Source organism: Typopeltis vanoorti, chromosome 5, assembly GCF_054136105.1.
Source record: "Typopeltis vanoorti isolate ZY-2024b chromosome 5, IOZ_Tvanoo_1.0, whole genome shotgun sequence".
Classification (NCBI taxonomy): domain Eukaryota; kingdom Metazoa; phylum Arthropoda; class Arachnida; order Uropygi; family Thelyphonidae; genus Typopeltis; species Typopeltis vanoorti.
In genome coordinates, this window is record NC_143553.1 from 66637501 (window position 1) to 66651271 (window position 13771).

Here is a 13771-nt window from a genome sequence, read left to right on the forward strand (position 1 = left end):
TTTCCCTTCTGGAGCAGACAGACAAATGCTGGCTTTGTAGCTTTAGTTGTTTTAGCTGTAAATCAACCAAACGAACAAAACCTTTCTATTAGGAACATTCCTTATGCTTGAGGTTCATGCTATGGCATGTGCATGTGGTCTTTCAAATTTTAAATAGTTAGTGAAGCCTTTAAAGTAGGCCCCCCCCCCCTCAAAAAAGCCTGACTTGACATTATCAGTCCATTTGGTCTGATTGATAGCATCTGTCCTAGCACCTATAGGTTTTAATATCATTATGACATGGACATCGGTAAATGTCATTGGTTCATAGAAAACTTCATTGTCTGTTATACAGAAAAATTCAAACCAAGCAAGATTGTCATAAAACAAATTCTCCCACCCTCTCCTTCAGCAACAAAGTATACTGTGCAGAAATCCAGATATGTGTTTGGCAAGGTAAAATTCTTTTTATACTTGGTGCTTCTTAGTTTTGAAATATTTCAAACATACATAAATAAAATGGTAAAATTATAAAAACATTATCAAAATGTTCAGCATGTGGATAGCCTGCATTGCACAATCCATCAACATCTGGTTACATGTCCTCTCCTCATCCCCTTAGAATGATAGTCTCTAAATTAAAATACCAACCATTTTATATATATCATATATATAGATATATACACACACACACCTGCTTTGCTCTGAAATTAGGCATCAGTTTATCATACTGTGAGGAAATTAAAATGCATGTAAACTAAATATGTATTTTGATTTCCTAAACAATATATTCCTGTCAGATGATCTTGTTCTGTCATATGTTTGCATTTTCATCATCATCAAATTCCTAACATATACCCTAGGGGAGGGGTTTACATTCCTCCAGATTACCCTGTTATCTTTCAATATTTCAATATTACCAGATCTTATATTTCTGTCTTTTAACATACTTTTTACTGTATCAATCCACCTACATTTTGGTCTTCCTCTGGGTCTTTTTCCTGTCATCTTGGCAAAGAACACTTGTTTAGCAAATCTTTCCTCTCCCATTCTGTTTAAGTGGCCATACCAACCAATTAGCTCTGCAAACACAGTCCTGAATGCTAACAATGTCAAGTTCTTTCCTAATATCCTCATTTTTAATATGATACTGCCATTGATGCCACCTGTTCAGTCTCCTAATCTTTCTCAGGACTCATATTTGTAGTCTCCGGTCTTTGATCAAAAGTTTTATTTCTAACCCAGCTCTCAGATCCATAAGTTAAAATTGAATTGAACACTGTCTTGTATACAGCTAGTAATCTCTCTCTTATTATACTATATAAATTTGTTCAGTTGACTTCCTACCATACCAGCTTTGCTAATTCTGCTGTCTATTTCCAAATTTAGACAAATCATCTTCCTGTACCTCCTTAACTGGTGATTTACAACTCAAATAGAGACTGTATATTGCTTGATATAATGTCCCATTTACATCATATAACTGGAGAGTTTTGAACAGCTTTTCTCTTGGCACGTTAAATTGAAAATCTGATCCTGACAACTTCTGTTTGGCCTGAACCTGGCTTGTTCTTTTCCAAGCTTCTGCTCCACAACTTTTCTTAGTCATTTCTCAAGAATACTTAAATAAATCTTACCAGGAACGCTCAATAGATATCTGTAATTCTCGCATTCAGCTTTATTTCCCTTTTTATAGATGGGTACTTATGAGTGCTCAACTCCATTCATCTGGAATTTGCCCCTCAGACCAGGCCTTCTGGTCAAATATCATCTACTCCAGCTGTCTTCCACATTTTAGATTTGTGATAGCTTTTTCTACTTAGAGTACAGATATATATTCCAGATGCCATTCCATTTGAATGTTTACTACCACCATGCTGTCACTGCTTGTTTCAGTTAGCAATCTTTCCAAGTAATTACAGAGATTATTTCTGTAATTACCAAAGATAATTTTTGTAATTACTAATTAAACTGAAGATAAAGAATATCTTTAGCTGCTGATTTGCAAACATGGGTACTCGCTCTCCTTGGATAAAAAAAATGGGTCTCATCTGAGAATATGACCTTCTGCTTCTCAGTAGTCTAATCATTGTACACTTTTGCCCATTGCAGTTTCTTTTTCTGCATAGCCTTTGTCAACATTTCTTTTTTGTTCTGTGGACAGTCCTCCCTGCTTCCAACAATCTTCGATGGACTGTCATGTCAGGAACTTTAATCCTACTAGGAAGAATAAGAGGTATCTAAGTACACTGTGTGTTTTGATATTGGTGGGAGGTGATTAGAAGGAAAAAGGCAATTTCAGGGAAACCCCACAAATTTTGACACTGTGGACATTGGAAATATTATTCTTACAGTAACTTCCATGGAGTCAGTTGACTCATTGTGGAGTTTACAATATGTGCAGTGTAAAAAAAGTGATTTGAATTTTCAGTATCATAATGCATATGTTGAGAACTAAACAAAACAGAAGTATTATTCCTTCATATTTATCAAAATTATAAAATAATAAATAATTGGGAGTCAGTGTATACTATTAATTTTTGCGATAAGAGGCAGCTGCTTATACTTAATGATTTGATCCAAATTTATACAGTTTGATGCAGGTTACTATGTGATTTTAGCAGCACCCCTTATCTTACCATTTTCTCTATGTATTCTACTTTCTTACATGGTTTTGTTACCTTGTTTTATAGTTTTTTTTGCCTATCTGTATTTATTGAGATTTCAGCTTCTTGAACTTGGATTCTCTACATTTCCTTTCTTCTCTTTCAGTAGGCATATTTGTGATTACTATGAAATCTGTGGGGGTTTCTTCACTGTTAAGTGACATAAAATAAAAATGGTGTTTTTTTTTCTTTTAGATAAACTACAAAATACTAGAATCTTCACTTTTTTTAAATACTTTGATTTTTCTTAATAGTCATTGCTTATTTCATTACTTTGGATATTGTTTCAAGCAGAACCCTGCATATATTGTAATAATGTGTTTACCCACATGGTAGAAGGCTACTCAAGCAGATGATTCTTAGAAGAGATGCCAGCATAGTTTTTTAATGCTCTAGTTATCTTGTATTGCTCTTACTCAAGACCCACTTTAAATAGTGGAACAGCATGCTGAGTTTTATTGTCATAGACATGAAATTATTCTTCAACCTAGGTGTATGAGAAGTTTGCATGTGAAGTATCTTTACAACAAGGCTGCATGTATATAGTGGCTGACTTCACTTCAATTGCCTTAGTGTCCCAGCACATTTCTTTTCAGACATGTATATGGCTATTCATTATGGAAAAGTCACTACCTACACAGGTTGATCTTTATTGAGATCTCATCAGTGGAAGCTAGACCTAGGAAGAAATGGAGATTAAATCAGTGCATAAGTCAGTTTCCATGTACAAGTAGTAAAATAGTGTATTATCATATTAAAATACTTTGGGTCAGAGATGGTTATAGTTGGTTACAAAGTAAATTATACTAGATAGGAAATTATGCTTTTGTTGTAATCCTTTACTCACTCAAGTGTAAAGGATATGCTTGGATAAATGATTCAGTTGGAGTTGAAAGAAGAAAGCTTTGTTAAGTAGTTGGTTTGCAGAAAATTAATCTTCATTACCTTTACAGCATGTGTCCAAAGCTAGGAACCTTTCATTTCTTTTGTGTGCATATATCATTTTTCAGGACACCATAAGTTGGGAAACTGTTAGTGAAAAATTATAGGCATTGGCTCACAAAAATGTAAATGACAAGGAATATGGCCTACACTTGGTTTGAGGCCCCCTTTGCTGTATGGATTGGTTATAAAATAAACAATAACAATTAGCTCTGTATCTTAGCATCTTCATAGTACAGTTGGAAGAATGACTGGGGTTTGATTCTTAATGATGCAAGGGATTTTTGTCTGATAAATCAGTTTCATGTGAAGGTAGCAAGGCTTTTCCTCTTGCAAAACAGGCAAACTGGCCAAAGAACACATAGTTAAGAGAAAATGTAAGGGTGAAGTGGCATAGATGTTTCAGGATTGTATAGTGTAGAATGGCCTCCTGCACTGAGTTCTGGGACTCCATGGAAGTATTCCTACAATAAAAAAATTGTTGCTTAGACATATGTTTTGGTTATCACTTTGAGAATATGAAATGAAACAACCTACAACAACTTTTTTTTTTTGGTAACAATGCAATAGGATATTTCTGTTTATTTCTATGTAGCACACTGTTATTTTTCATTTTTATGATGGTTTAGACACACAATTAATTTGTACTAATACATATTATGTATATAACTAATTTATAAATTTGTATTTTGATTTATACATTTATTTTCATTATTTATAATTTTATAGATTCTGATGGCTGTGAATTTCTGTAGTCGTGAATTTGTATCCTCCATTACAGCTAGCCATGTGTGTGCTGATGGTTATGAGGTGGAAAACTTAATTTCATTGGATCCTTTAAAGAAGAAACAAGGTTTCAGAGCTGAATATTTCATCAAACCTCCAGTAGAAATCATTATAACTCTTTCATTTCCAGTTGAGATCAGCCACATTATATTGGGATTGAAGCAAGGATCACAAAAGACAAATTCATTAGAAATATGGACACAGTATATGAGTTGGAAAAATAATGGTGGGTATAAAATGTTTAGTTTTTCTACTTATACAGCATGCATTTGCATACATACAGCATACAAATAAAACAATACAACATATTGGAGGCTTAATGGATTATATACAGCACTCAGAAAGGATTAAAACAGAACAGAATTTAATACTTTCTATATATTTCGTCTCAGTAAATGAGACATCTTCAGGGATTACAAAAAAACTAATGTAACATAAAAACAAATAACACACAATACTAAGCCCAACCACATGGGTGATGCTAAAGTCCTATCTAGGTGGAGCGCTTTCTAAGGGCGGTTGTAGGTGGCCTGGAATGTAAAGTGGGACCTCTGGTGATAAGTGTTTCCCAAATCTTGGGAAGCTTAATGCAACCAAACCATATTTGTTGAGATTCGGTTGATTTCTGAGAGCTGCTGCTGATTCTAAGAATAGTCTCTCTTTTTTGAATTTGTTGTGGTGGAGCATGGTGGTTTTTCCCCATGAGATCCTGTGGGTTGTATCCAAGACAAATAGTGGCTGATCTGCCTGTCTGTCCGAAGTATGCCAGTTTACAGGAACAGGGTACTTTATGGACTCCAGGCACTGAGAGAGGAGGGAGCTGATCTTTTGTAGAGCCGATAAGGGTAGCAAGTTTGCGGTGGGGCTTAAATGCTGTGTGTAGGTTGTACTTTTTTAAAATCTTGGCTATTTTTCAGATGTGCCACGGATGTAGGCTATGGTGATGGCATTTTTAAACTCTTTCTGAAGAGAAGACCAAGGAAAGGGGGAGGGCCTGATTATTTTTTTTAATACTGTGATAGCTGTAGACATTGGAGAGGAAAGTGTGTATGTGGTCAAGCTCAGTTGTAAGGTAGTTCCACTGGAACAAAGATTGGGAGCTCTCTTGGTAAGAGTTTTAATAACACCATATTGTTGAGCGGGGTAGTGGTGAGAGAGTTCGTGAATGTATCTGCCTGTGTGCGTGGGTTTTCTATCAGAGACAACACTTATCAGAGATCCTACCTTACATTCCAGGCCACCTACAACTGTCCTTAGAGGGTGCTCCACCTAGTTAGGACTTTAGAGTCAACCACGTGGTTGGGCTTAGTATTGTGTGGTATTTGTGTATATGTTACATTAGTTTTTTTTGTAATTCCTGAAGATGTCTCAGTGACTGAGACGAAATATAGGAAGTATTAAATTCTGTTTTAATCCTTTCTGAGTGCTGTATACAATCCATTAAGCCTCCAATATGATGTCCTCACAGCACTTAAGCCTCTTCACATGAAAACAATACAACAACTTGTATGTTGTTGTATTGTTTTATTTAGAAGTCTCAGTGATGATTCCCTTAATCATGTAAGATTGCATTCTGCTCAAATTTTCTGAATTATGCAGTGCAGCGACTGTAAAAAAAATAAAATAATTATTATTATTAATATCTGACCTCCATGGAGTCAGAGACTCATCATGGAGATACACACTATTGCAAACAATGCTCATTCGATTGTGCCTTAAACTGATTCAATGTGTCTCTGTACACAACACATTCAAGCATTGCATTCCACTCACCAAACACTCTCCATTTAAAAAACCTGCTCCTCACTCTTCTGCTCACATCCTTCTTCAGTGATGGCCTCTTGTTCTAACCCTTCCCCCTCTCCCATTCTATGAAAAATCTCTTTTATGTCAACCTGATAACAACCCTGATCAGCTTATGTGTCTCAATCATATCCCATCCCACCCTTCTTCATATTCACGAGGCTTTGCAGTTTACATTCTCTCAATCTGTCCTTGTACTCCACATTCCAAAAACCACTGACCACCTTTGTGAATCTTCTCTGGACTCTTTCTGGCATATCATCATGAAAATCTGGTGATCAAATCTGTGCACAATAATCCATATGAGACCTTATATATCAAGGCTTTATACAGTGGTTTCTCCACGTCATTGTCATTATCCAATGTGTCTTCAAAACTTGTGCAATGTAGCCCCTGAATTTCAGGTCCTTGTTTACTACCATTCCCAGATCTCTCATCTCCTTTGAAGTTTATACAACGTATACACCAAGTGTATACTTTGCATCAGATCATTGCTTACCAAATTTCAAAACTTTACACTTTGCAACATTGAACTGACAGTTCCACTTACCTTCCCATTCATGCAATCTATTCAAGTCCTGCAGTAAGGCTATAACAGCTGCTTGACACCGCATTTCTTTCCCCAATTTTGCATTACCTGCAAACAACTGCATATCACTAGTTAAGCCCATCCCAATATCATTAATATACAAAACGAACACCAATGGTCGCAAAACTGACCTTTCAAATTTACTCTAACTTTGAATGTTCTTCATTACTATTATTATTATTACCTGACACCTCCAGGGAGTCCAAAGACTCATCGAGGGAGGGCACCCACTCTACATCTCTCTCTCTCTCTCTCTCTACCACTCAATCCACCAACTACAACTAACCGCAACTACTTCAACGGCATCTACCGCCCGCCACCACTAGTATTTCCACAGACAATCGCAAATGTCCATGCCCACGGCGGGATTCGAACCCGCAGCCTTTTGGCTGGAGAGCGGGTATGCTAACCTCTCGGCCAACCAGGCTGGCAACATTGAATAGTTGTGGTTTCTGTTTCATGAGGATGAAACAGAATTCTGATCAGTTGCTCTTGATTTAATAGCTTATTCTATCTACTTTATTTAAATATATTCATAATTATATCTTGGTCCACCCAATTGATAATTTTTCAGAATAACTGTTCCAGATATATAGATCCTTATTTTCACTTTTTATATGACCTTTATCAAGAAGTTCAATTCCTTTTTTCTTTTTTTTTTTTTTTCTTGTTGCAAGGGTTGGAGGTACTCTATATTCCATTTCTGACTTTTTTAAAATTTTATTTTAGTAATCTCTGTGATATCTTATTATTTCAAAATATAACAAAAGTAATTTACAATACACTCGTAGTTTCTCATAAAAGAAAGAAAATATAATAAAGTTGATATAAAAGACTGAAAGATTTTCTGGATGTTTAGAATTTTGTTTTTTTATTTGTTACTTAATAAACTTTCAGTATTAGAAAATATCCAGGAGGAACACATTCAGATGTGCATGTCAGTACTTGAAGTAGAAAAGGCTATTAGAATCCGGAAATGTGAAAATGCAACTGGCGTAGATGATGCAAGTTGCATCATCTACGCCAGTTGCATTTTCACAACTGGCGTAGATGCAACTGGTGTAGATGATGCAGTTTAAACCATTTAATTTCCTTTCATATACAAAATAAACTGTAGATAAATGATTACATTCATTTGTGCCAATGTATCAAATTAGAACTTTTTTCAAAATAATTAAACTTAAATGCTTTTACATGAAGGCTCACAAGGTATACAAGTAACAATTGTGTAGATTTAAATATGCTGTGATGATGGCTGAAGAAATTTGGCCCATTTTTTATTTTTTCAAGACTGTAGAATTTTCTTGTTTTACTGTATGTCCTACTCAGTTTGACACTTCCTCTCCTCTTTCAACTCTGAATTCTTCAGTTAGATTCTGATGTTTAATCTTCTTGCAAATGTAAAAATCTAAGGCTGCATAAATTTGCAGTCATGATGTGACATTTTGAGAGCATCACATGTTGGAGAATGATAGGAGACAATTCTGTTGGGTGAGAATGGGAGATTTTGTTCAGCCTTGTTGGTCCTTAAGAGTTCCTCTCATAAGCCATTCAATAAATTTTACACCACAAATTTTTCATTTTATACTCTGGCACACACAAAAATCAAAAGATATAAAGAAGTCAGCATATAATTGTTCAGAGAATGTTACCAAAATATGAGACATCTTAATAATAATGAAACAACTACCTTGTTAGAGTAAAACGTCAGTTTAATCCTCTCATGCATGAATTTTTATATTCATTTATAAAAAATTATAATGGCATAATACAGTACCATTTAATCTTACAGTATTACCATGAATTCATTAATTTTGCTAAATTTGTGTCCTATATATGTTAAAAATGATGCTAATGCCAACAGACTACGTACATATTTCTATATGACTTAGACTAAGGAATTTATTTTTATTGAAAGACATTACAAGTATGACAAAACAGATTATAAACAATTTATATTTTGCTGTAGCACTGCATGAATGATCAAAATTTGGATTATTTAGTACATACAAAAAAGTAGAACAATTAGAATTTGCAATAGAGCTATGTAAATCAAGAACAGTCTTATTCTCTTTGCCTCATTTTGTATGGAAAGACTGAAAACATTCCAGACAGATTGGACCCTCACATCTACCACAGATGTATCTTGTTTTACTTTTGCAGTGTACATCTCTGCAACGATTGGCATTAGCACCTGTTGTCTTCTTTGGGAAGTGTCCATCGCCATCAAAACGTTTCTCATGTGGCACAGAGTGAGTATTGCGTTTCTTTAGTGCTAGTGGTGTCCTACTTGAAGGGCATCCTCGTTTCTTGGTACCTAGCTGAGCTAAACCTTGATATATCAAAGCTGTTGTCACTCTTGATTTGAATTCCAACAAATCCAATTTTTTTTTTTTCCCATTTCCAAATGATCCGTGCATTACAAACAAGTACGTTCAACATACGGTAAAAAATTCTCATATACCATCATTTGTTCCTGGTATCATTTTGATACAAAGCCACAAGAGAGTCCATAAGGTCCACTCTACCCATATGCTTGTTATAAACAGCTATGTTGCGAGGTAGTGGAATTTCAACATACTTTTTTCGTTCTGGCTGAAGGCTCCTTTACTAAGTAGCTAGATACCACATGTACTATCGAGTTATCAACCCATCTAGTGACAGTAATGCCATCAGAGGATGTAGTAACTGACATATTTCCTCGTCCCATCTTCTGCAAATCCTTTTCATTTTTCAGTTTCTTGTCAGCACCTTGAAGTTGATTTCTTCTGCATGTACCCACATAATAAATATCATCTTCCTTTAGTTTCTTAATTAGGAGGATGCTTGTGAAGAAGTTGTCTGCATATACCTTGAAGTTCTTACCAGCAAGATCATGAAAAAGCCTAAGTACTATATTTTCACTTGCACTGAATGAGTTTGAATTTTGTCTTCCAGGATCTGCACCTACATAAAGATCAAAACAATATACATAGCCTGAAATGCCTGCTCTCACCCACATTTTGAAACCCAATTTTTTTGGTTTCTTAGGTAAGTATTGTTTGAGTTGTGAATGGACGTCCCTTGAATGGAATCATCATCTCATCTACACTCTGAAATTCTTCTGGGTCCATGTTCAGAAGACCAATACTCCCTTATACCTGGGTATTTTATGTATGTCATAAGTACAATTCCAAGGTAAATTTTGAGTTCAGTCACAGTAAGTGCTAAACTATCTTTGCCTTTACGGCATGCATACAGATTAGTTTGTTTCACAATTTCATCCATCAATTCATCTGGATGAAACAGCTGTGAAAAATAATCTACAGGGTTCTCTCCATGAATATCTACTTGGTGTTTTCCTCTAAACTGTGGTTCAGTACCAGCAAAGGGATTATCTTTCCCACTAAACCACACTGGTTATCTCTGCAATGGCATATATGACCAGCGACAGCTGTATTTTGCACACTAGCTGGACTTTGAACATTGTGAGTCTGACCAACAGGGGAAGGACACTGAACATCGCTCGCTGTCTTCACTTGAACTGTCACTCTCTGTAGGATCATTTTGTGGCTCTAGTATGTAGGTCATCATCGAATCACTCAGCTCTAAACCATCTTTGGATTCCTCCAACAGTTTTCCTCTTCAGTAAGTCTCTTGTGGTAATAGGCCTTTTTTATGCCTCATGGACCTGGCTTTTGGATATCCATCTGTAAAAGAGATAATAATGCCAATTAACACACTATTCATTTATATTTGCAAAAATAAAATAAATAAAATTATAAAAATATTGTACAAGAACTTTTGAACCTCAAACTATTTGCCGCATAGATTACCTTACAAACATGGGGGGGGGGAAGGCGAAGGAACTAGGAGATGGGTATAAATTGTTCTACTCTGGTGTGAATAAAGAGGAAAGAAATGGTGTCAGAATTGTGGTGTGTAGTACAATGAAGGGAGAAGTACTGGAAGTGGGTAGGAGGGACGACAGGATCATGTGAATGAAATTAGGTCTTAGAGAAGAGCAACTGGTCATCTTATGTGTATATGCCCCACAAGTTGGCTGTACAACAGAAGAGAAAGATGAATTCTGGAACATGTTAGATGAAGAAATGAGAGAACTGGAAGAAAAAGAGATGTTATTGTCTGAGGAGACTTGAACGGACACATAGGGAGACAATAGGGACTGAAAGGTTGCATGGCAGCCATGGAGTGGGAATGATGAACCAGGAAGGAGAGAGGATTTTGGACTTTGCTGTTAGTGTTTGATCTAGCAATTATAAACTCCTTTTTCTGTAAGACGGAAGAGCATTTGATAACATTTAGAAGTGGCAACAACAGTTCACAGATGGGCTGCATTTTGACTAGAAGAAAACATCTTAAGGCAGTAACAAATTGTAAGGTAATCCCAACAGATCAAGTGGCACAGCAACACCGGCTGCTGCGCCATGGGAGGAAGACAATTAAGTGGTTTCACTTAAGAAAGTGTGAGGAACCGTTTTAGGGAAAAGTGTTAGAGAGAATTTCGGATAGACTAGAAAGTGTACAAGATTGGTGGAGACATAATTCAAAAGCAATACTAAGCTGTGCAATTGAGGTGCTTGATGAAACATCCAGAAAGATTAGAGAGCAGAAGGAGGGTTGGTGGTGGAATAATAATGTACAAGAAGCAGTGATGGCTAAGAGGAAGGCAAAGCAGAAGTGGGACGAGTCAAGAGTGGAAGAGGACAGAGAGAAAAAGCGAAAAGCCAAGAGACTTGTTGCACAGGCAAAGGCCATGGCATATCAAGACCTTTATGATCAATTAGAAACAAAGGAAGGACAGAGAAAGATTTATCGATTGGCAAAATGTAGAAATAAGGCATCAAAGGACATTGTACGTGTGAGGCAGATCAAAGACTGGAGGAAGGGTATTAAGGAGGGATGTGGATATAAGAAACAGATGGAGAATATACTTTGAAGGGCTTTTGAATGAAGAAAATGCAAGGACTCACAGAGAAGATGGGGAACCTTATGAGGGGATGGTGCAGAAAATTAGTAGAGTGGAAGTGAAGGAGGCCATAAAGAGGATTAAGAATGGAAAATCGGTGGGCCTGACAGGATCCCAGTGGAGGCATGGAAGGCACTGGGGGAAGAGGGAATTGTCGACAGGAAAATATACCCGAGGAATGGAGGGAAAGTACTCTTGTCCCCATCTTCAAGAGTAAAAGGGATGCACAAGACAGGAATAAAGTTGATGTGCCACACAATGAAAATCCTAGAGACTGTTCTTGATGGAAGACTGAGGAAGGAGGTGGAGAATGCAAAGGAGCAATTTGACTTTATGCCTGGTTGATTGATGACAGATGCTATATTTGGGTTACGGCAGATGATGGAAAAGTTTTGAGAGAAGCAACTGGAACTACTTCTGGTATTTATTGATCTGGAGAAAGCATATGATAGAGTGCCAAGGCAAGAAGTCTGGAGGTGCCTGAGGGAGAAGAAGGTACCAGAGAAATATGTCAGGCTGGTACAGGAAATGTACAGAAATGTGAAGACGAGTTCCGACCTGCCTGGGAGAGACAGAAAGTTTTCCAGTGACAGTTGGCTTGCATCAAGGGTCAGCATTAACCTCCCAACCGGCCGGTGTGGATGAAATATTCAACACTCTCTAGCTTTTTTCATGGATCAAAACTTCGTCGGCATTCTACCTTTTATCATGCCATTACCTTCCTCCGCCGTTAATCTCGTTACGGCTATTCTATAGCCATTAGTGGATTAACTGTTGCTGAGTAACCTTTGTGTCCCCCCCCCCACCCCGTCTTTACGTCTATTGTGTTGCTTAGAATTTCATTTACTGTCCTAAGTTATTTGACCTTTCTTGCCTCTAAAATGATTTATTGTGTCTCTTCCCAAAAATTGAAACGAATTTCACATATGCGAAAAAAATCAATCCTGAAATGACCACTGATCAGCTTTTGCAATGAATCTATTTAGTGATAGTAAATTTGGTGTATTTTATTCTACAAATCAGTCCACCGGAAGAGTTGCACTCTTTCACTTTACGTATAATAGTTGAATAATTTTTTTTCGAATTTTAAAATTTTCAAATGTTTGCTTTGAAAATATTATGTCAAATATTTATATTTTTAAATAATATTTATTGAAATAAATATGTCCTTTTTCTTTCGTTTCTAGCGAAATAGCATTATATGGATCATCACATTTCAGATTTAGAAACGATTTTTTGTTATTCATAAAGACAAAATAAAAAAAAATTTTAAAATGCTAAATTGCATTACTCGGTTTCCGATCATGTCTTTTTGGTATCAAAAATTTACATCCAATGATATTTTAGCAGTGATTCTTCACCTTCGTCATTTATTTATTTATTTGTATTATGCATATTATGATAATATCTAGTACATAACCTCGTAGATATGTTGAAAATATGTGAAAAATATCATATACGGAATGGTTCAACATTTTTGCTCGTTTTGAAGATTTTCTAATGCTTCCCCCCCCCCCCCCCCCTTATTCTCTCCTGGAACTGAATTGCATAACTACTCTAAATTTCTATACAGGTTTGAAAGCTTTTCTAGACAGCATTCAAAATCAATTACTTCATTTTACCATTTTGACAAAAGATATACGGCAATCAGATTGTATTGTGAAGCTTCTAATTCTGTTCTATTTATTTGCAATCTAAAACCAGCTGTTCTACTGTCCGCTGAAATTAAGTGAAATTTTAGAAATAATATGCTATATTTTCACCATACAATATTGTTTATATGCATACCACACAAAAGAAAGTTCAGTAGTATTATTTGTGTTTGTTTTTCTTTTAAAAAAATCTAAATATTACTTCTTCTGCTGCTGGAAGCTATTTCTGAAATAATCTTCGTCTTCTAAATACTTGGTAATATCCTCTTAGCTGCAGGAAAAGTTGAAGGCTTATTACTCTCAGTGCTATTGAGAAGAAAGGGGAGAACACTAAAGTGCCCCAGGCTGTAGTGCAGAATATGTCAAGAATGTCTTGTTTCCTTTT

At 36.1% G+C, this 13771-nt stretch overlaps 1 protein-coding gene across 3 annotated transcripts in view; it reads left to right on the top strand.

Moving 5' to 3' along the window:
- The window catches only part of LOC150106490 (RING finger protein 37), a 75292-nt gene that overhangs the window by 3437 nt on the left and 58084 nt on the right, over positions 1–13771 (top strand). For all 3 annotated transcript variants that reach the window (XM_090392483.1, XM_090392481.1, XM_090392482.1), the window contains exon 2: positions 4317–4599. In XM_090392483.1, coding sequence (XP_090248609.1) covers positions 4323–4599 — 277 coding nt within the window. In that variant the 5' untranslated portion in view covers positions 4317–4322. The remainder of the gene's footprint in view (positions 1–4316; positions 4600–13771) is intronic.